At 54.2% G+C, this 23,173-nt stretch overlaps 1 protein-coding gene across 1 annotated transcript in view; it reads right to left on the bottom strand.

The window, feature by feature from the left end:
• DLG5 (discs large MAGUK scaffold protein 5) overlaps window positions 1–23,173 on the bottom strand; it is a 118,542-nt gene that overhangs the window by 17,844 nt on the left and 77,525 nt on the right. Inside the window, exons 6-20 of the mRNA XM_065894206.1 lie at window positions 21,205–21,464; window positions 19,666–19,978; window positions 15,649–15,833; window positions 13,860–13,985; window positions 11,349–11,481; window positions 10,995–11,122; window positions 9,823–9,998; window positions 9,369–9,472; window positions 7,619–7,711; window positions 5,224–6,243; window positions 4,238–4,361; window positions 3,754–3,898; window positions 2,337–2,449; window positions 1,596–1,685; window positions 1,202–1,352 (exon numbers count right to left, since the gene is read on the bottom strand). Of these exons, the coding sequence (XP_065750278.1) occupies window positions 1,202–1,352; window positions 1,596–1,685; window positions 2,337–2,449; window positions 3,754–3,898; window positions 4,238–4,361; window positions 5,224–6,243; window positions 7,619–7,711; window positions 9,369–9,472; window positions 9,823–9,998; window positions 10,995–11,122; window positions 11,349–11,481; window positions 13,860–13,985; window positions 15,649–15,833; window positions 19,666–19,978; window positions 21,205–21,464 (3,161 nt within the window). The remainder of the gene's footprint in view (window positions 1–1,201; window positions 1,353–1,595; window positions 1,686–2,336; window positions 2,450–3,753; window positions 3,899–4,237; window positions 4,362–5,223; window positions 6,244–7,618; window positions 7,712–9,368; window positions 9,473–9,822; window positions 9,999–10,994; window positions 11,123–11,348; window positions 11,482–13,859; window positions 13,986–15,648; window positions 15,834–19,665; window positions 19,979–21,204; window positions 21,465–23,173) is intronic.

Below are 23,173 nucleotides of genomic sequence, written 5' to 3'. Positions count from 1 at the left end.
CACTCTGTTCTCCAGTATACACTTGCTAGGTGTGCTGTCTTAACAGGTTCAGATCGTAAATGAGATTTTCTTAACTATGGGCCCACCCAGCAGCGTCTCTCCCATGGCTTGCAGCTACAAGGGCCCTCAGCTTTCTGGATGTAAGTGGAGGAGAGTAGCTCTAGTCCTAGATTCTAAGTGATTAGATAAAGGTAAGTTCAAGTTTAATCCAATCTCCCACTAGGATCTAGACAGAACCCTTTAAATATATAGATACGATCTGGTAAATCCCACTCTGAAGAACACCAGCGGTGGATGAGGAACGTGCAGAGCTTGTGCAGGAAGGGACCAGCCCTGAGAGGAGGCACGTCTGGACTGACAGCTGAGATCGGCCTGCATTTCAAAACGAACCAATAAATGGCTAAGCTGTACATGTATGCTTCACACACTCTTTTCCTATGTGTATTTTATCTCACAATAAAAAGCTTGGGGGGCAGGGGGAGGGAGCAAGCGATACAGCTGTGTTCTGGGGCCAAAAAGAAAAGGATAAGAAGGAGTCCTGGGACTTCCCTGGTGGTCCAGTGGTTAAGACTCCACTCTTCTACTGCAGGGGGCAGGGGTCTGATTCCTGGTTGGGGAACTAAGATCCTGTATGTCACGTGGCGCAGCCAAAAATTTAAAAAAAAAAAAAAAAAAAAGAGTCCTGATTCTCATTAGTATAGGCCAGTCACTAACCATGTGACCACAGACAGACCACTCCAACTTTCTGGCCTCAGTTTCCTCATCTTTAAAATGGGGCCGATGATGATGCCGCTGATCACAGGGTTATGTGAGGATTTCACAACTTATTACGTGGAACGTGCTTAAGCAAGGGCCTGGGAAGCAGTGAGCGGCATCACTCCATCACGGTCACTGTCAGGTCGTCCCCAGCATCACGAGCTGGAGCCCCCCTCCTCCCGTGGGCACTCAGTGGAAGGAGCTCACCCTGCTCCTCCAACTGGCCATCCACGTGCGCCCCTCCTCCTGCATCACGTGTCCACAGGACCTCCTCGTGACGTCCTGGAGCGAGACACCAGGGGATGCTAGGCGACCCAAACGCCTGCAGCCTCGCCGGAGGTCAACTCTGTCGGAACTCCCCAAACCGCACCACGCCCGGGGCCGAGGGCGCGGCCGAGCGCTGGCCCGCTACAGCAGCGCGCCATCCTCCCCTGTGCCCACTCACCTGTCCTTTCTGCGCTCCCCGAGGGCCGCGGGGTTGACGGCAATCCTGGGCAATGTGGCGGCTGAGGTCTGGGATGGGCTACAGGAGGACAGGCCTTCGACGTTCAGAGGAGACTGCGGGGGAGTGCTGCACTCCGAGTGGGACAGCGAGCCTGCCGAGAGGGGTGGGTGAGGGCCGGGCCTGCACCTCCGCTCCTGCAGCCCGGACGCACGGCCATGCGTGCAGGTGCCTCGTGCCTCGCACTCCCCCCTGCATCTCCCGCCAGGGCCCGGGTCCTGGCCCCGCCAGCATGACTGATGGCTGAGACAGGGAGCGAACTGTGAGCGGTGCCCAGACACCCCACCCTGAGGACGGAGGGGGTCAGCAGGGGGAAGGGTCACTGAGAAGTTCTCACCTCTGTCAGAGCCCACGACAGACCGCGGATATCTTGGCGTTGATGGGATTTTAATGCGTTCTGCCTTAAACTGCAAGTTGCTCGAAGACCCTGTGGTTCCACAAGGGGACAAAACTTTAGGCCTGCAATTCAACAGCGCCCCTCACTCCCTCACCACCATCCTAGTAGTCAGGAAACATACACGGTTATGACAGAATGAAAGTGGGCCCTGCCATTTATCCGCGAGGGGGTCTCAACATGGAACAGTCAGGGAAAGCAGAGGCCTAGCCCCAGTACGTGAATAAACCGTGCAGGGCTAGGCTGCTTCAGAACAGCATCCCACAAGTCTCGCTTCCAGCCCCGAACAGAGACAGCACCCCACGCGACAGGCGCGACTGCCGGCCTCGTGTCCACAACGCCGGAAGCAGCTCCACCAGAGTCTCTTTGAGACAACTGCTAGCCTCGACTCTGGGGTGCGTTTTCCGTAAGTGATCGGCAACACGACATCCCCCAGAATGACCTCAGGGTCAGGGAGCAAGGCTCCTGGGCCAGGGGTCACCAGAACAACTACACGGCCACTGTGGGAAGCTGCAGGAAGGCCACAGGAAAGGGCTCTGGGTGCAGTGTGGAGCCGGCCTCGGCCCCCAGACGGGAGAGGGGCTGTGTGTGTGGGCCGCCAGGAGGTCTGGGCATGAGGATGAGGGTGGAGATGAAGAAAGGCTGGTGCCTGCTCTGGCGAGAAGGCCCCAGTGGCTCAGTTACCGAGGCGGGCGCTGGAGGGCAGGGAGTTGCACCCATGGGAGGCTCTCATCTCAGAGCAGTCGCTGCAGGCCCTGGGGCTCAGATCCAGGCTCAGGCGGCCCTGGTGCTGGACACTGTCGAAAAGCAGACAAGTGAGGGGCTCGGGAGAAGGACCAGGTCAGGGTAACAAGTGGCTGGCCACCCTGAGGCCCTCTGCCAGCTCAGGGAGGCCCAGAAGCGGCTCCCAGTCAGTCGAGGACGGTGACTGCCCGCAGCCACGCTCAGAGGGCCCTGCAAGCGCCAGGCCAGGACCAAGCTCACTGGGACAGAGGGCTTTCTGCAGGGACGAACAGAGGCTCTGCATCCTGGGCGGGCAGGGAGGGGCAGGACGGCACCGAGGCTCTCCCTAGAAGAGCCCGTCCCTGGAAACGGGAGAGCTGAGGGCAGGGAGCCCGCGTCGCCCACGTCAGGCTGGCCCGCATTCAGGCCCAATGATGACCTCTTCTAGCTGTGAGACCACATCTCTTGCCTGCTTAGAGCCTTCCAGTGGTCTTCACTGTAGTCAAAATAAAACCCAAACTCGGGGTTTGTGCCCTATGGCGCGGGCCTTCCTCCTGACTCACCGTCTCTCTGCCAAGCTCCCCTACTCTGTCCCTGGAGCCCACTGCACCATTCTCAGAGGCCCGGGCTGTAGCACCTACAGCCCTCCTTCCTGGAGGCTCCTCCCCCAAGTCGTGTACAGCTGGCCTCTTCTCAGCCTTCTGGTCACGGCAGCATCCCCCTGCACGGGGCCCTCTCCACCGCCCAATATAACTTGCCACCCTCTTCCGAGTCACAGCCTAGCCTGTCAACACTTTAGGGTCTTTAGGACCATTCAGCACCATCTGGTATCACTCTGTTCTCTTTTTTGGTCATTCCCCACTCCCCGCCTCGGCCCCAGCCCCTTGAACACAAATGCCACAGGAGATGAAGTTTGTCTACCTAATTTTTCACTGTAGCCCTCTAGAACTGTAGCAGTCCACGGCATGTAGTCTGTGCTCTATTAAAACCTGTCAAGTCATCGAATGAATGAGTGACCTTGAGCCAATCCATTCATTTTCTTAAGGCTCAGTTCCTCATCTATCAACCAGAGACAGTAATAGTAGGGTGGCTCTGGTGACCAAGTGAGATGATGCTTATAAAGGTCTGAGGACAGTACCTGGCATGTGAGCACTCAGCTATCAGCTGCCTTCTCTACCATCGTCGTACAAATACCTTTTCAAGCTCCACGCTGGTAAATAAAGAGAGCGACCTTAAAGTTTCCTTTCCCCGGGGCCCCAGCGCTGCTCTACCCGGCCTCTTCCCAGCTAGGCAAGGGAACCCCTCTATACACAGTGGCCTTATGCCCAGGTGGGCTTGGATGGCTGGGGTACAGGGAAGCACAGGTGGCTTCACATACCTGGGATGCAAACCCTGGGGGCCAGCCTCTCTGGGGACAGGCGGAGAGCTGCAAGGGCCGACCCTGTGGCTGCGCACGGTGTAGATGGGGTTCCTCAGGACGGAGCTCACAGTGGTGCTCGGGGTCATACTGCGGGGAACAGTGCCTGCAAATGGGCAGGGTGAGACAGTGGCCCCAAAGCATCCAGCCAGCCCCAGATCTATGCAAGCTTCTGGCCCTGCTCCACCTGTAAGGCAGGAGAACCCTCTTCAGTGCTTCCCATTTCCCAGGCTGCTATGGGGAGAAAGCACTCTGAAAAGCTAAAAGATGTCACTGATAGAAGACTGAACACTCCAGACAGGTCAGCAGTGGCTAGATCTTTGAGGACACACAGCAGCTCCCTGAAATGACAGTCTCCACTCTCCCTGGGACTGGGCGGCCCTGGGAGCCCGCATCGACCCTCCTCCCCGGCCCGGCCCTGCCCTGCCCTGCCCTGCCAGCTCACCCACAGACGCCCTGCTGGGGTAGAAGGGGGGGTTGCTGTGCCGGCTGGAATGCCCTGGCGAGTAAGGGGACCACTCCTGGAGATCTGGGGAGAGCTCTCCACTGGCCAGGACACTCTTCTGCTCCTGCAGAACCAAAGGCAAGAGGCAGTGGCTGGAAACAGGGAAACACACAGGCATTTGCAAGCGATTTCTATCCCTCACGACCTAGCTTCTCCCACTCAGACACATGACGTGACATTTGGGAGAGGTCGTTAACTCGTTTATTCATTCACGTTGCCTTACACATCTGCAAGAGAAGAACTTCCTTCAAAAATACTTTGGAAGAAAACCACACAGAAAGAATCTGTTCTTTCGAATAAACAGCTCTTGTGTGTAGAGAGGGTGGAACACATGGGTGCATCGGGCACACGTATGTAGCAACTCCACACAACCTGCCCAGCCGTGTGAAGCTCCGTGTCTGCTGAAAGTAACACGGATTTGTTCTCCTGCTCACAGCAATCTCTCCCTTCTGGAAATGACCACAGCACCCACAAAAACAAGCCGGCCTGTCCTGCTGCCGGCTAACAGATTCACACGTGCTATCTTGACTCCCTAAACCCTTTGAGGCGGGTCCTTGCCACTTGGGTTTATTGCAATACAAGTTCAAAAGCTTCTTGCTCAATAAGCAAATCAAACCCCACACCCAAGAAAGCATTGCCCTCTTGGTGTCATATTACCGCTATCATGCACACCCCAGGCTACTTTCTAATCTCCTAAAGGGAGACTGCTTCCTGCCGGCACTCACCTGCCATCCCCACCCCCCACCCCCACCCCCCCACCCCCCACCCCCCCCCACCCCCCCCCAGCGCGTGCAGGTGCTGAGAGCAGAGGCAAAGGAGCCAGGGCTAAGCCTGAGCTGGGGGATGCCAGTGCGGGCGGGCACAGATCCCTGTGTGGCCCGCCCCACCTCCACCTCACCCTGACCCACTCCAGGGCTGAGTTCTACCTCCAGGAACTGAGCAGAGATCACTACTGGAGCGAGCTTGGGCCGAAAGCTGGGAGCAGACTTTGGCCGGCGGCGCTTCTGCCCCAGCTCATCCATCTTCTGGGAGGTGAGGTCCTCGTCACAGGACTTCTTGGCCGGCAGGTAGGAGGAGTCCCCATCCCCTTCAGGGTAGTAACTGGAAGCAATGCGGACCCTGGCCTTGCGAGGGGGTGAGGCGTGCATGGGCTCCCCGGGGTCCATGTCGGGGGGCAGGGCACTCGGGGGGCTGGTGGATGGGGAGCTGCCCACTAGAGTGGCCTCTGACTCAGAACTGGTTTCCAGTTTGTGCTGGAACTTAATGGAGTCACCCCTCCTGGGAGGTTTTGGGGGCGTCAGAGGTCCCACCCTCTTGGAGGGCAGGGGGGAGTAAGCAGGCCCAGGGCCTGGGAGCAGGTAGTCTATTTTGGGGGGCGTCTGGGGGCGTTTGAAAGTGTTTGGGTCAAAGATAGACTTTCTTTGCTTTGGCTTCTTGTAAACGGAGAGCTTCTCGGGTCCTGCCGTGGAGCTGAGCACAGCCTTGGGCCAGGTCCCGCCGCTGTTGGCATTCTCGGGCTCTGCCTTGTCCAGGCGGGCCTCTGCCTCCCCACAGGGGCCCACCTCAGTCTCGAAGGGCAGCAGTGGCCGCCGACTACGCACGTCCACCGGCCCAGAGCCACGCTCCCCCGAGGCGTCCGAGCGGAAGGGGCTCAGGCTACGCTCGGAGGCGCTGGGACAGGCCTGGGGGGAGACGGGGAAGGTTCCCCCGGGGAACGGCTTGTGCAGGAAGGAGCTGCTGCCTCCTGGGGGCCCAGACTCCCTCCTGTCGTCCCGCCTGTCGGCGCAGAAGATGTCCGTCTGCGTGGAGCTGTTGTGTTGCATCAAATTCCGTTTATTCTGAGCCTGGACCTCTGGGCCATGGGCTCGGAAGCTCAGCATCTTATCAGAGTCCTTGATGTTTTCAAAGATGTTCTGGCCGCTCCACGACGCGCTCTGAGGGAACACCTAAGTAGGGGTTGCAGAGGAGTGAGGAAGAGAGCCGGTGAGACCGCACGACCTGGAGCTGCCACCGAAAAACATCCCTGGAGGTAGAGCGATGGTCAGGAATGGGCCATACACACCCCAAAGTTGGACAGATGGACAGACGTGCAGGCATGTACACCTCGCCAACAGGTGAGGCTTGCTCACAGCCAGGCCACTGGGAACCCACAGGAAAGACACAAAGTTCCCTTGACTTTGAGCACTTTCTGAAATCACCTGCACTGTGTCCTGCCTATTTTTAAAAATTATTAAATGTAATTATAAAAAATTCACTGTTAAAGGCATCTTACGGTACACCTAGACAATGGAATACTGTTCAGTGATAAAAAGAGACAACGTATCAAGCCATGAAAAGACATGCAGGAACCTTAAATGCACAGTACTAAGTGAAAGAAGCCAATCTGAAAAGGCTGCATACTATGCGAGTCCAGCTATATGACATTCTGGAAAAGGCAAAACTACAGAGACAGTCAAAAGATCAGTGGTTGCCGGGGGTTGATGGGGAGGGAGGGATGAACAGGTGAAGCCCAGAGGATCTTCAGGGCACTGAAATCACTCTGCAGGATACTGTAATGGCGGATACACGTCATTATACATTTGTCTAAACCCGTAGAATGTACAACCCCAAGAGTGAATCCTCACGTTAACTACAGACTTTAGTTAATACTAATGTATTAATATTGGCTCATCAATATTACAGAGCAGAAGATATGAGAACTCTCTGTACTAACTCAACTTTTCTGTAAACCTAAATCTGTTCCCCCAAAAGTCTATTAATTTTAAAATAATTTTTAAAAACATCTCTTAATGAAGTAGATGAGCCTTTTTCCAACCTTCTTAGAAAAGCTGATAAGAAGTACAATAAACGCCCTTAAACCCATTTAGATTCAACAATATTCTGCCCAATTGTCTGTATCTATTTATACTGCAGAACATTCGAAAATAAGTTACAAATATTATGACGTTTCACCCGAACAGCTTTAGCATGCATTTCTCCCAAATAAGGCCATTCTCCTGTATAACCCCAATACCATCATTATACCCAGGAAAAGTAACAATTCCCTAAGATCATCTAATTATCCAGTCCAGATCCAAATGTACCCCCCACCTCCAAAGTGTCCTTCATAGCTAGGTTTTTTTGCTTCTGGGTTTTGGGTTTTGGGTTTTGGTTTTGAAACCAGGATCCAGTCAGGGTTCATGCATACCTTGCACTTATAAATCAAGACCTTTTTTCCAAGGATCCCAATGATGTGGAGAAGTGGCTTGGGCACAAGGAGCTGGGGCTCTGCCTGCCCCAAAGAGGGCGAGAGCAGAGCCAGTGCAGGGCGGGGGCCCTTACCTTCAGGAGGGAGAGGGTCAGGGAGTCCTGGCAGCTCCGCAGCAGAGATTCACACTCATTCAGAGACTTGTTGTCCAGTGCAATGCCATTGATCTAGGGCCAACAGAGAGCCCGTCAGGCCCACCACCAGGATAGGCGTTCTGCCTAGCTGCTGACGCACGCTGGACAGTGGGCCTTGTTCTGTAAGGTGCCCCCATCTGGAGCTGGCAAAGGAGAGAAAGCCCCTCCCCAGGTAAGGCCCTCAAGGTCCAGTTATGGGGCTTCTGAGGCAAATGAAACACACAGCCTTAAAAGCACTCTGGGGAAGTGACTTTGACTGACTGGGACCAGAACACCACGGGTCCCAGAGGGACATCCCGGACACGCTGCTTCCTGCTGCGTGATGCTGGACCACGGCTCAGAATTCTTTCAAGAGCAAAAAGGAAAACAAACACGGACGCCCCCCCAGGGGCGCGAGGAGACTGAAAACGAGATCATGATGTGGGAGGCTGGACCCACGTGACATGAAGTATCATCACAAAGACTCCTACAGCCCCTCACGCCTGAGTCTCTGTCCGCACCCCTCTCAGACACGTTCCAGTCCTCTTTAAAAGTGTATGTGCAATAGGTGAACGGTGAGACTGGGGTGCACCCATACCATGGAGTCCTACCCGGCTTCGAGAAGGACCACAGCATCAGCACATCCAACCACGTGATGGAGCTCACAGCACGAAGCCAGGTGGAAAAGGCCATCTCAAACGGGCAAGTACTGTAGACTCTACTTATACAATATCCTCCAAATGACAGACTTATAGAGCTGGAGAACAAATTAGTTGCCAGGGCTTATGATGGCGGGGAGGGGGCATGCTTAGGACTGCGGGGGTTAACAGAAAGGGGTGACACGAGGGAGATCTTTGTGGTGGTGGACAGCTCTGTATCTTGATTTTTTTTTATCCTAAAATGTGATAACAGATTTCATAGTTACGTAAGATGTAACCATTAGATGGTAACCGGATGATGGGTACGTAGGACCTTTCTGTACTATCTTTGCCACTTCATTTTTTAATATTGTTTAACATTATAACTGAATTATAATTATTTCTGTAATTATTTCAAAATTGAAAGTTAAAAAATATATATATTCAGAGTGATTATCTTGGGGTGGTAGATTAATTTGGTTGGTTTTGTTTTTCTTTATAACTTCCCCACATCTTAAGAGTTTTTTGTAATGGCCATATTGCTTTCAAACTCTAGCTCGCCCCCAAATCTGAAAAACACTGGCAAAGATGTGAAGTAACGAGCTCCCCCAAACACGGCAGGTGGGACTTCTCGGAAGCACAAGGAGGGAATCACATCACGTGTTGAATGCTTATGCCCTCTGATCCAGCGATTCCCCCAGCCGGGACTCTATCCCATGGCGGGACACAGCAGTGGCCATGAAGCACTATTACAATGGCAAAAAATGTCCTGACTGTCCATCAGGAGACCGGCCCAAAGGCCACTAAGGAACATGCAGTTACTGAAATGACTCAGATCTAAAGATGTGAATCTGGAAGAACCTCAAGGCACGCTGTTAAAAACAGAAAGCAAGGTTAGCAGCAGCACAGTATATACTATGATCACATCTAAGTTAAAAAAAAAAAAAAGTGGGAGATATAAGTTTTGAACGTTTGGGGGAGAAAACACAACGAATTGTTAAAAGTAGTTGCCCTCAGGATGGGAACTGGGAGATGGGGAGTCCAGAACCAGAGGAAGGTTCCCTGACACTTACAGCCACGATCCTGTCTCCCACGGCAAGGGACCCCTCTCTGGCAGCCGGGCTTCCGGGCACCACGGCGGCAGCGTACACTCCATTCTCCAGGCTGATGCCGCTGTCTGCAAACCAGAGGTCCCCGGTTAACCCCTGCCCGGGTTGCACGGCCCTCTGGTTGTCTCATCTTGTCTTTACGAGATAAACTTTTAAAAAGGATGTTGGCAGACTGCGACTTGTCCATCCCAGCACCTCGCCCAGGTCACACCACCCAGGGACCTGGTCAGGTCTGGTCTGGCGAATCAAACAATCAGAGACAAGCAAGACCCAGGACCCAGACGTCCCCCTAGCGGGAAGCACATGGGCTGCACTGAAACCACATCAACGCCTAGTTCTGGGAATGAGGGGTGCCCGAAAACACATGCGATCTCTCTGTACGAGAAAAGGGTGCCCTGCCCACCTCCCCAGCCCCTACCTTTATGCCCGCTCAGGTTGATGTGCAGTGGTGTGACCACCTTCCCGCCCAGGGACTTCCTCCGACGCACGACCATGTTGATGGCCCCCTCCCCGTTGAGGAGCGCCTTCATGGCCTGCTTCTTGTCCTTATTGATGAGGTCCACGTCGTTGATTCTCAACAGCCAGTCATTGACCCTGAGGAGGGGGACAGCCAGGTCACTGCCAGCGGAGGCCTTGGGACCAGGGGGCCGGCCCCTGTTGCTCCCATTCGGGGAGCAGAACACCAGAAAGCAGGTACCTCACAAACACATTCAGAAAGGTTTCCTCGGGGCTTCCCTGGTACACGGTGGTTACGAATCCGCCTGCCAATGCAGGGGACACGGGTTCGAGCCCTGGTCCGGGAAGATCCCACATGCCGCGGAGCAACTAAGCCCGTGCGCCACAACTACTGAGCCCACGTGCCACAACTGCTGAAGCCCGCGCGCCTAGAGCCCGTGCTCCGCAACGAAGAGTAGCCCCCGCTCACGGCAACTAGAGAAAGCCCGCGCGCAGCAACGAAGACCCAGCACAGCCAAAAATAAAAACAAACAAATAAATAAATTTATTTTAAAAAAAAAAGAAAGAAAGAAAAAAAGAGAAAGCTTTCCTCTTCTAGGAAGGTGGAGTGGTTAAGCTGGCAAGGGTTGGAGCCTGGTTTCAAACCCTAGCTCTACCACTTACTAGCGGCATGACGTAGTCCCTCTGGGCCTCAGTGCCCTCATTTGTAAAATGGGGGCAACAGAAGCACCTACCTCATGGGATTGTAAAGACTAATGAATTATATGAAGTACTTAAACTTAGCAAATACCAAGCACTATGTAGGTGCTAATTATTATCATCACTATTTCATGGGATGAGCAGGCAATGCACATTCCAGACTCTCACACACTTCACCTGAGCCCCTTACTACACAGAGAAGCAAAAGGCAGCACCTGGTGATGGGAGAAAGGTCAGATTCAGAGGCGATTCGGAGTCCGAGCAGCCTTTAAGAACAATGTTAGCAGTTAAGCCTGAAAGCCTCAACAGCCTCTGTGAGGCCCCCAGGTCCTGGGATGCGTTCATTTAAATGCCACCTGGCTCTCCAGGTCCTCTGCATTAGGTCAGAGGGGAACTGTCACCTTCCCTCCAGAGCCCGGAGCCCTCTACACTCACCGTAAGCGGCCATCAGCAATGCTTCCTTTGTCCACTTTAGTGACAAATATGCCACAGTCCCCCGGCAAACAAGGCTCATTCACACCCTCTGCCATATCGAAACCAAGTGCCTTCAAGTCAATATCCTCCTGGCAAAAGAAAAGCGGCCGGGTAACACAGGAGACCAAGCTGCTACTGCATGGGGCTTGGACAAGTGCAGGGAAAGGATGCATCCACACCCTGGGAGAAAAAGCTGACCTCCCAACTGGCAGCCATGAAGCTGGGGGGCCCTGCAAGAGGGCCATCCTTTCCCTCCCCCATCCAAAGCCGTCACGTTGAGGAGAGCTGGGGAGAGAAGACACAAGGGCGGTTTACCGTCTCCCTTTCAAACTCCACGACTTCTGTTTCCCACTCCATGGAGTCTGTGTCAATGGCTGAGTCGTGGGAGCTGTGGGCCATCAGCTGCCGGAACCGGGCCTCCTTTTCCAACTGGGATTCCATCTGTTCCCTGTGAACAAAGAGAGAGCCATGGCAACGGCCCTCTGGGAGGCAAAGCATCCCACCAAAGTCCACTCGGAAATGAGGTGGACCATTCCCCTCCTCCCTCATACTTCACACCAGCTGCCTCATAAACCCAAGGCTTCTTGGGTACCAGTGAGTTTTCATAGTTTTTTTGTTTTTGTTTTTTTTAAGTCTCAGAAAATTGCCCCTAATTTATCTAGGGGTTTAATGCAATTCTTACAGAAATGCCAGCAAGACTTTCTGTAGGCAGGGATAAGACTATTCTAAAATATACACAGAAAGGCAAAGGAATTAGAACAGCTAAACCCATTTTGAAAATGAAGAATAAAATGGGAGAAATCACTCTACTTGATCTCAAGACTTATTATACGGCTACAGAAATCAGGACCGTGTGGAACTGCCAGGAAGACAGACACATGGATCAACGGAACAGAACAGAGGACCCAGAAACAGCCCCACAGAGTACAAAAGGTGCAGAAGTAGTTCAGTAGAGGAAGGATGGCCTTCAACGAATGATGCTGGAGCAAGCGGACATCCTGGCAACAGACTCTCAACCTAAACCCCATACCTTATATAAAAATTAACGCAAGACCTATCACAGATTTAAATATAAAACTAAAAAACTTCTAGAAGGCAAGTATAGGAGAAAAATCTTTGAGATCTAGGACTGGATTAAGGGTTCTTAGACATAACACAATCCGTTAAAAGTAAAAAAAATAAAAATCAGCAAATCAGATTCGATCAAAATAAAAAGCTTTAGTTCTCAGAAAGATCCAGTGAGGAGGACGAAAAAAGACTCAGAAACCTGTTAACATGCCCCAGTAACATCCTTCTTCCTAGAACCTGGGCCCAGATGACCTCTCCAATTCCTCAGCACTGCCCAGTGGGTTCCTGCCACACCCCTCACTACTGCTGTTTCCTGCTCAACTGGACACGCTCCCATGTCCACACCTTTGCCTGAACTGTGCTCAAGAATGTGTGGCCGGCTCTAGGAGGCCACGCAGCCCACGGGTAGTCCTTCTCCAAGCTTTCTTCCCCGACAGAGAAGCAGCTCTGCACTTCATGCTCACCACACACGGCTCACCTCTCACCCACTAGGCACATACATCTGTTGCTTCTACAGACGGGGGTTTCCTGGGCAGCGGCAAGGACTCCCTCACCTGCATCCCACTGGTTAGAGAACTTAGCTCAGAGAAGGTGCAAATACAAATGCGCTGAATGAACAAACAAACGGAACTTGACATTTCTTAGAAGTTCCAGGCAACTCCAGCTCAATTAACGTGCAAAACCTCCTCCCGTGCTCAAGCCCCCGAGGCTCCAGGCTTTGCCTTAATTTCATTCCACCACCTGCTAGACCCTAACTGGGTGCCTGGAGAGAATCTGTCCCTTTGCCGCTTGACCCCCGGGATTTTCTTAGAGTGCTCAAGCCCCAGGGCTTCTGGGTTTTCCCGGAGTAAATGACGCTGTTTGCCTTACGTTAGGAGGTTCTGTTGAACGGGGAAGAAGGGGAAGCTGTCACCCACTTCCGGAAGACGTCCCTCGGCTGTGCGAGGCTTGCACGCTCACCAGCTTCCAACCACCCTATCGGTTCAGGAAGCCTCACGAGCAGGCGGACAGCCACTGCTTCTCAACTACCCGGTCTGGCTCTGGACTGCACTGACGATTGGCATCTGCCGATTTCTCTTCTTCAGCTTGGATCCCTGTATTTTCAGTACACTGCTAGGGGCCACCAAGTCTGAAGTAACACCCCTGGGAGCAGCGCTGTAACTGAGGGGATGCTGTCTGACACCCCAAACAGCACAGACTGCTGAGCGGTAGTCACAACCGCCTTCAAAAACGCTGCATCAGAATCTGTCATCATTCTGTTTGACTGCATGCTGGTCTCTCGGATGGCCCTGCCTTTGGTCTGTCTCCGTGTATTGTGAGCCCCACAGGGCAGGGACCCGGCGGCTTGTGCCTCCCCCGGGGCCTGGCCCCCACGCAGCAGGCACCTGGCAAGTCCTTGCTGAGTTGCCGAATGAATGAGGGAGGGAGGGAGGGAATGAATGGACAACACATGCCTGCCTGTCCCCCAGTGGACCGCCCGGGGCAGGGACCTTCCTTCCGATGAGCCTTGGCACACAGTGCCTGCCGACCCCGACTCACGCACCAAAGGGCCGCTGCCACGCTCTGTGCTGATCTAAGGATTTCTAATTAACTCTCAACAGAGAGGCAACACTCGGACACATTTTACGGACTGACCGAGTAAGGCAGAGTGAAGGGACAGACTGCCGGGCCTGCTCACGGGGCTGCCTTGTCCTGACAGAAGCGGACACCGTGCTCCCGGGCGCCAGCGCACCCCAGCAGGCGCCCACCCCAGCGTACTTGAGCTCCTTCAGCTCCCGGCTGACGTCGTTCTTCTGTTTGCGAGTGTCATCCAGGCTGCGCAGGGCCTCAGCCAGTTCGCTCACCGCCCGGTCCCGCTCCCGCCTCAGGTTGTCACAGAGCGTCCTGGCAGAGGGGGCAGAGGGCTAGGTCACTGTGAGGGGCAGGGGACAGAGGACTCACGGCTTGCAGTGAGGCCGGCAGCCCGTGCTCCCGAACACCCCAGATGCACAGATGGAGCGCTTGAGAGTCTGGAGGCAAGGCCACCCAGGCCAATCCCACACAGAGACAGAGGGACACTGGGGACCTGGCAGAGGAGACACCCCCACGGTTACCAGGCAACGAGCATCCGCTTCTGAACGTCCAGTGTCCATCCCACAGGTTCAGCCTCAGTGTGCCTGGGGTTAACGACCACGCTCCCACCCGCGCAGCCCACCTGGCAAGCCCCTGTGCTCCAGCACCGGCCAGACACTGCACCACTACCCACGTGCAGGCTTTTCTAGAGATGCCCTCCACCCTACAACTAGACTGAGCCCCCCACTTGGACAGAAATCATGTCTTAGGCATCTCTGCAGCCCGGAGCCCTGTGCAGGTGGGAAGTGCAGGCTTAACAGCTCTCTACTAACAGACGTGTGGCCTCTGGGCTCCCAGGATCAGCTCAGTCACTCAGAGAGGTAGTGGGGACAGGTGACCAGGCAGCAGGAGAGTCTGTGCTGTGCTCTGTGCCACCTCCAGAACGGCATCCTGCCACTCGATGGACCCTGAGGGCTGGTCCCCACTTCTCCTTGGCCCCAAATCTCCTCCAATCCGGAACCTTCATCTCCTGACCAGCCCAGGTGGACATCAGTCTCTCCAAACGGCCACAAGGGATCTTGCAGAAACCCTCAATGACCAAGTCCTCACTTATCGCCATCATCATCACCATCACCACCACCACCAGCAGCAGCAGGGCCTCTCCTGGCTTTATTCCAGGCCAAGGGCCAAGTCTACACTCCTGGGCTCCCCTTCACAGGCCCTCACCACCTGCCCTCAGGAGCCCTGCCAGCCGCTTCTCCTGTGACTCACCAAGTGCGCACCCCACTCATGCCACAACCAGTCCCAGCTCTGCCCTGAGCTCACCATACACCTTTGTTCACGATGGGCCCTCAGGTTGCAACACCCATCCCCCCTTCTCCACCTGGAAAAATGCCACTCGAGCTTTAGTTCCAGCACGAACACCATGCTTTCTGCGGAGACCTCCCTACCCGCCCCCCAGTTCCCTGCATGCCCCCACGAACTCACTGTTCACGCACCTCCCTCCCCCCGACCACCCTGTCCCACGAAGCTGCCTGTAGCCCCCGCGGTGCCGGCCCCTCATGGGCATCACACGTGCCCAGGAGCCTCGAAGGCTGTTTCTCTCCCAGGGTCTCCTTGCTCAAGGGACCTAAGATCCTGGCACACAGTAGGCGCCCAATGAATACTGGCTGAAAGAACACATTTTTGAAATGTCAGTTGCAACAGAAACCCCCTATGAAAAAAGCCTGGCCTTATACCACTTTACGGGGGTCCATGCTGTGGACACAGCACGTCCTCGGACCTCTAGGGTGAAGGGAAATGGGAAGTCGAGACATGATGGAAAATGCTAAAATTCTCACTATGAGGCAAAGCTGGGGCATCACCTAGGGTGAGGAGGGACGACCCAGGTCACGCCCACCTTACCTGGAAGGAAGTGGTTATGACTCCGACCCTCCCACAGACCCAGGGCACCACGGGGAGACCCGAGCCCATGCGGCCCCGGGGAGCCCCATACCGGATGCTGTCCCGCTCCGCCACGATCTTGTCCCGCTCCTGGAAGGCCCAGTCCCGCCGGCACTTGGCCACATCCGCCTCCTGGAGGGCTTCCTTCAGCTCCTGGCACAGAGCCTTGCACTGCTTTCGAAGGATTTCAGCCTCCTTGTTGGCTCTCCCCGCGTCCATTGTCACCGTGTCTTTGATCTGGCGGGGGTGAGGGGCAGGCAGAGGGGAAGGTTACCAGGCCTTCTGGCCCAGAAGTGCCCTCCGACTGGTATAGGAGCCGGGGCTGGACTCTCGGGAGCTGGACGGAGGGAAACACTGGGGTCTCAGCCAGAGCCCGTCCCGACACCGCCCCCCACCCCCCATGACTACGTGTTTCACAGCCACGTTCAGACCCCTAGCGATGCTATATTAGGGTCCGCCCAAACTCTCATAGCGCCACACAGAGCCAGGACCAGGGGCCCAGGTGGAATGCCCCCTGGAGGGCTCCTGCCAGACCCTGCCCTGCCACTCACGTGGTATACGTTTTGCCAAGAGCCCACTACATGTCCCTAAAGAGCTCTCGTGACGAACGTGACACGAGGCCCCACTGCAGTGAAGGGTGCAGCACTGGTCACCATGCTCCCCACCCGCTGCGTCTCCAATACAGTTTTTACACTCCAGCATATGGAGTTATTCCTCAATCTGAAAACACACTACTACGTTTGCTGGTGAAGTCCTATGTGTTTCAGTTCCTTTAAAAAGCTGAGATCTAAAGGATTTGCACCTGGACCCCCCCCAAAGCATTACATGCTCCATTAAAATTGCAAATCAAACTCTTTGAAGTGCCCATACAGAAAGCTCCCTCTGTGCCTCTATAATCCTCAGAAAAATGAAGAATGTAACAAATGACAAAGTGAGCATCTACTGCAAGAGTAACTCCTGGTCCGGCTCAAAGGCTTTCTGAAGAAGCAAAATACACGCAACACGAGAACGCGCCTCTGCTCATCCTCCACCTCTCGCAGTACTTCCTCCCTCGCACAGAGCTCCCCCACTTTCTAGCAAATTCAGCTCCCCAAGCAGGACTGGGCATAGGAGATGCAAGTGCATTCAGGGGCAGCAGAAAGACCGGCCCGTCCAAGCGACCAAGCTGGGCTTTCTAGGGGACAACAGCTCTGTCAGAGGGTCTGTCTTGGGAAGCGACCTAGTATCTGGAAGGACCTCTGTGACACGCAGCAGCGCCCCACAGCTTCCCTGTGGGGGACCAGCCGCCCCGGACGGTAACCATGTCCTCCTGACGCCGGCGAACCTTCAGTGGACTTGGCCTGCCCATGGTCAGAGTCTGGACACCGGCCCTTGTGAAGGAAGCCCCTAGATGTGCCCACTCGGAAAGGTGGGAAGCAGGGGAGAGAGGGGTCACAGCTGACCTGGTATCCAGAGTGAGGCAAAGACCCTGACAGGCCCCCCCCCCCCCGACGACTGCCCTCTCTTTGCACAACCCACTCTGGAGAAGACAGCAGGGAGAGGGAGGGCAGTGGCAGAGAAAAGAGGGTAAATAAAGAGCGAGGTACAGAGAGAAGGGAGGACAGTGTAGGAAGCCATCAGGGGTCAGAGGGAAAAAGAACCACCGCCCCGGCTGAGCGGAACGAGGACAGTTCTGAGACCAGGAAGCTAGCCTGGCTGAAGGCCCACCTCAGCCAAACCCACCACCACCACCACCGCCACCAAGAAGTGGCTGCTGGAGAGGGGCGGGATCAATCCCCAGGGGTCTCGCAGGCCACGGGGAGATAAGACCCTCCTGCCCACACCTCAGAGTCGGGATGGCCCAGGTCACAGACCTGGCCTACTCTGGCCAGGCGGGGAGTGGTCGTGGCCCAGAAGCCAGATAAACTCAAGAAGGAGCCGAGGAAAAAAAAAAAAAAAGGAAAAAGAGCGACCACATGGAATGTACCAGTCAGGTAGAAGGTATCAACCAGTTTCAGAAATGTTGAAATGTGTGTGCATTGGCGGAGAAAGTACATCTTGGAATTCAGGAATTATATTAGTGCGATTTGCTGATGATATCAGCAGATGATATTGGCCAGAGGTGCTTTGATGTTGGTAGAGTTTCCTCTAGAAATAAAAAATAGGGGGGGAAAAAAAAAAAATAAGAAGCCGAGGGTTTCAGTTCTGGAAGCTGCAGGGGTGGGGGCCTGGGGCTGTCCTCTCTTGCCTGCTGACTGGGATGGGTGCCCAGAGAAGACTCCTGCCTCAGCTGACAGGCAGACTTCACACGCTGCCAGGGCCCCCCTGCCAAGGCCTGGGAACCGGGCTCCAGGCGGGAGGCACACATGAGCCAATGGGAGGGGGGTGACACAGGCCACCAGATCTAGCACCACGGGGCAGTCGGGGGTCTTCCTCCTCCTCTGTGCTTCCACATTCCTACAAAGAGCACGATTGCTCTTTGCCCCCCTTGCTCCCTGGGGGGCATCCATCATCTCACCCCCCTCCAGGGGGCTGCTGGCTTATCACAGGCTCACCACCTTCTACGGGTTTAACACACTGTCCTCGACTTTTTAGCTTACTGACCGACTCAGGCATTTTTAATGTTTTATTCTTCATCATTTTGTTTTCCTTATTTGGTATCAACATTTTCCCCAACAATTAAGCTCTCAAACCAGAATGTGAAAGTGAGGTGACATTTTCTCCAGGGCAATTACCAAGTCCTAACGCATTATATTTGCTCATTAAGAATTCCTTCATTCCAGTCTTATAAAATTGCATCAAAGGAAATACTCCTTTTCACAATGGCTTTCGCCTTGATGGTCTGGAGAAGTCTCACTCTCTTTGTAGGAAATTATTGCTGTTTGGCCCATTTTTGCCCATGAAAACAACCTTATAGGATGCACCCTGATCCTAATGGGGTAGTAAGGCTCAGATGGGCATACAAATAGTCCTGATAATAAAGACACAAATCATTCCTACTTTATGCAGATATTATCCTAAGTGTGTTTTCAAGGTTAAACCACCTGATCAGCATGACCACACGGTGAAGCGGATGCTGTCAGCGTCTCCAGTTTGTAGGTAAGGAGACTGAGGCCCAGAGAGCTAGGAGCGGTAAGAGGTCACATGGCTGAGGAGGTCCACTCTCCAAACACAGTCCCCAGCACGGCCTGGGCATCAGGCAGCATCACAGTCCGCAGAGAGGCCCACGAGGCCCTGGCCGCCCCTCGGGCATCAGCTCTGCCTCATGCTCGGTCCAGAGGGCCCTAGCTTCAACAATCCACACACACACACCGTCCCTTACTAAGCTGCCTGACCTTTAACACCTTGCTTTTCACTTCTCACAGGCCAGTGATAAGGCCTTCATTCTAACTGACCTGCACCAAGCAGAACGGAGAGGTATGAACAGAGAACTATCCCGATGGGAAGAAAGTCTGCTCTGATCAAGTTCAGCAGCTCGAAACAGAGCCACACACAAACTAACCGAATGGGAAGGCGGTCTCAAAGAGGGGAGTCCACAGGCCTGTCCAAGCCCCAGCAGGGCACACCTGCTCTTGTGGGAAAGCAGCGTCACTGATGAGGCCTGGCTGCTCAGGTTGGAAAGATGCAGAGAATCCCTACCGATCACTCGGGAGTCAAGCTCAGTGCCTCTACTGGGCTCAACCTAGTAGAACAGCTTCCCAGGAGCCCAGACCGCCCCTCTAAAGAGCAGACTCCTCAGATGTTGGGGTGAAGGAACACTGAGTGTGCCCTTCTGGACTCACAAGGCCAAAGGTACCCATGGCTTTGGGAACGTGGCCCTGGGATCTCGCTTCTTAAGGAGCAAGCCCTTGAGCTGACTTCCAGCAAGAGACTGATCTACCATCACATCAGCTGTCAGCTCCGGACACCCAGGACCTCAGCTGAACCTCACCTGTGTCCCCTGCAGCCCGAACAGAGCTGGGCACCGAGTGTGAGCTCAGCAGTTACCCAGGAGGCATCCAATAGCCCAGGCAGCAGCAGGCTGAAGGCTGCTCCCTGCTCCTCTGGACACGTGGGCGTCACAGCCCTCTTTCCCTCGCCACCTTCCTACCTGTCGCAGCACCTCCATCTCCTCGCTGGCCGCCTGCTTCTCAGACGTGCTGCTCTTGAGCTTGGACTCGGCCAGCTCCACCTCGGTCTGCAGCTTGTCCAGCTCGGAGATGACCTGGTCGCGCTCGCTCATGATGAGCTTGTACTCGCTGTACACCGCATCCCGCTCCTCCTTGTACTTCTCTGACTCCTTGGCGGTTTTCGCCTGTGTGGTCCTCAACTCCGTCAGCTCCGACTGCAGCAGCTCCATCTCCCACTGCAGGTCCTTGTTCTGGGCCGTGGCCTTGTTCAGCTCGTGGTGGATGGCCTCGAACCTGGCGGAGAGAGGCAGCCAGGACGAGGGCATGGGGACCTGCCCAGCCAGCTCTGCCGCGCCGGACAGTCGAGCGTGAAGTTTTGAACGCGGTCATTCTCCACACCCCCAAGAGAGAAAAGTGATGAAGGACCAGGACCCCTGGACCGGGAATTTTTCTCAGCCTTTTACAAATACTGGAAGATGGACTGAGAATTTCATGCCCTCTGCTCTACTGGAAATAACAGTGTTATTTCTTCCACAGTCAGGCTACGTTACCTTTAAAAATAAGAACAAAACAAAGCTAGAATCACAGCCTATGAAAGACAAAAGTGGCCTGAACAATCGTTGAGTCTGAGCACCTCATTTTACAGATACAGGGGATAAGGCCTCAAGACACAGGTGCCTGGCCCAACGCCTCCAGGTTAGCGTGAGAGCACCGCTCGGTCCTTCCAGGCCAGGAAGCACCTGCCATGCAGGCGGCCCTGCAAATTTGCAGCTCTAGAGCAGCATTTCTGAGTGTGGGTTCCTTAGAAACCAATCCTGCACAGAGCTCCATTTAAAAAAAGTGTGCTCTCTGATGACTGACGTTTGGGAAAAACACTGCATTCTGTTCCCTCTTGGGAGATTCTAGCGCACAGTATCGGAGTAAAGGTTCTGAGAAGTTCTGCAGCACAGACACCTGTTTGTGTGCAACCCGGCAATTCCCAAACCCTTTTAAAGCCAGAGAACGCTTTTCATATAAACCTGATAAGCACCCCAGAGAACAGGTATTCTGCAGGAACGTACCTTAAGAAACACTGTTGCAGGGCAGGGGTCACATCCCTACAGATTATCTACCTTAATAGAAAGTGCAACTTTAGAAGAACAATGCCTAGGACAATTAACTTTCCTATCTGCCAGGTGGGTGACTGACACAGAGGGGAGAGGCTTGTGGGGTGACCTGAGAAACAGGACGGTCAGAACACGCCCGAGTCGCTCAGATGGAAGAAAGGAAGGAGCACAAGTGCCAAGACAGTGTCAGGAAAATGTTTCCTGGATGTAAGTAATTTTTGATTGAAAAAGTTCAATTGCTTTTTTTTTTTTTACCCCCCAGAAAGTAGCGGAGAGCCTTGCAGATAGGTAACCACAAGCCCACAGAGGAGAGTGGCCCCTGGCAGAGAGGATGCTTTGGCCCTCTGGCCATTCTCTGAGTGCAAGAGACAGGCCAGCTCGCTCGCTCCCCTCCTTGACGGCCTAGGCTCCTACCTCCTCAGGGAGAGGGCGCACTGGTGCTGCAGCTGGATGGCCGTGTCCCTCTGCTGGGTCAGCATCTCTGTCTGCTTCAGAAGGCGCTGGTTCTCCTCCTCTAGCTGCTCCAGGCGGCTCAGGTCCGAGCTGTGGACGGCGACTTTCTCGCTATATCTCTTCCGCAGGGCGTCATAGTCCTTCTTAACCACCTCCAGCTTGTCCATGGCCGTGTCATACAGCTTGTTGAGAATTTCTGATGACCCGTTGTGCTTCAACACCTGGGGACCACAGAGTCACGATTACCAAAGGTCTGAGGGCAGGAGGAAGGACAAACTCGCCTCCGTCTGTCTGGGGGAAAGACTGTTGACAAGGGAGGGGAGGTCACACCCTCTGGCCTTCAGGGGTCTTGAGGTCTGATTCCACAGGCCCCGCTGAGTTGATTCATTCGTTCACAAACATTTCTTAAGTAGTGTACAGGAAAGAGTCACCATAGCAGGCCTGAGACTTCCATCCTTAGAAAGGCCTGCTTGCAGGTTGACCCTTAGCTGGCGTCCGGGAACGTGAACAGTAAGCAGCTCCCTGGATGATATAAAACTTTCCCGAGTGACAGGAAGGGCTCCCCATGCCTGGACTGGATGAACAGCGTGTTTTCGGCTCAGCACCTGCTTTCTTCTGGGAATCTGAAATTTCAGAGCACACTAAGCAGGGGGTTCCTACGTGGCCAGCTCCCAGTAAAAACCCCGGGCAGAGAGCATCTCATGGGCTTCCCTGGCTACATTTCACACGTGTTGTCACGATTCGGTACTGGGGGAACTAAGTCTGTCCTGTGAGACTCCACAGCGGGAGGACTCTTGGAACCTAGCACCTGATTTCCTCTGGACTTCACACCATGCACCTCTTCCCTTTGCTGATTTTGCTTTGTGTCCTTTTGCTGAAATAAATTTTAGCTGTGAGTAGGATTATACGCTAAGTCCTGTGAGTCCTTCTAGCAAATCACCAAACCTGAGGGTGATGCTGAGGATCCCTGACACAAGTACCTAATATATTCTAGCCCTGTTCTAAATGCTGGTGATGCTGAACAGACACAATGACTGTGGCCTGTGGACCTCTTATCCTGATGGGCCGATACAAACACACAGAGACAGAGGTCGGTAGATAGAGATCAGTTCTCAAATAAAATAACTGGAGAGCATACGGGCTGTCAAGGAAATAAAAAATAAAACAGGATAACGAGCTGGAGAGAGACTTCTGGGCAGCAGAGTAGCTTGTGAGAGAGTCCATAGCCTGAGGAGGTCTTTCTAAGAAGGTGACTTCTGAGCCTGGGTGCAAATGAAGACCAGCAGCCAAGAGCACATGAGGCAGAGGAGTGAGCAAGTGCGAAGGTCTTGAGGCAGGAATCACCAGCCATGTCCTAGGCACAAACAGGAGGGCAGGGAGGAGTGACTGGAACCCAGTGAACAAGGAGAAGTGGATTCAAAAAAATGGCCAGAAAGCAGTGGTTAAGTCTCCGCGCTCCCAATGCAGGCAGCCCGGGTTCAATCGCTGGTCAGGGAATTAGATCCCACACGCATGCCGCAACTAAGGAGCCCACCTGCCGCAACTAAGACCTGGCACAACCAAATTAATAAATAAATAGATACTTTTTAAAAAGTATAAGGTTAAGGCTTCCCTGGTGGCGCAGTGGTTGAGAGTCCGCCTGCCGATGCATGGGACACGGGTTCGTGCCCCGGTCCGGGAAGATCCCACGTGCCGCGGAGCGGCTGGGCCCGTGAGCCATGGCCGCTGAGCCTGTGCGTCCGGAGCCTGTGCTCCGCAACGGGAGAGGCCACAACAGTGAGAGGCCCGCATACCGAAAAAAAAAAAAAAAAAAGTATAAGGTTAAGAGTGCAGATTTTAAAAATAAAAAGGCCAGAGAAGTCGGCACAGTTTCAAGGCTCACAGCAAAGACTGTATCCTGAGTGAGATGGGAACCATGGGAGGGTTTAAG

The sequence above is a fragment of the Phocoena phocoena genome, chromosome 16, assembly GCF_963924675.1.
Source record: "Phocoena phocoena chromosome 16, mPhoPho1.1, whole genome shotgun sequence".
In the NCBI taxonomy this organism is placed as follows: Eukaryota; Metazoa; Chordata; class Mammalia; order Artiodactyla; family Phocoenidae; genus Phocoena; species Phocoena phocoena.
This window is presented reverse-complemented; position numbering and strand designations above follow the sequence as displayed.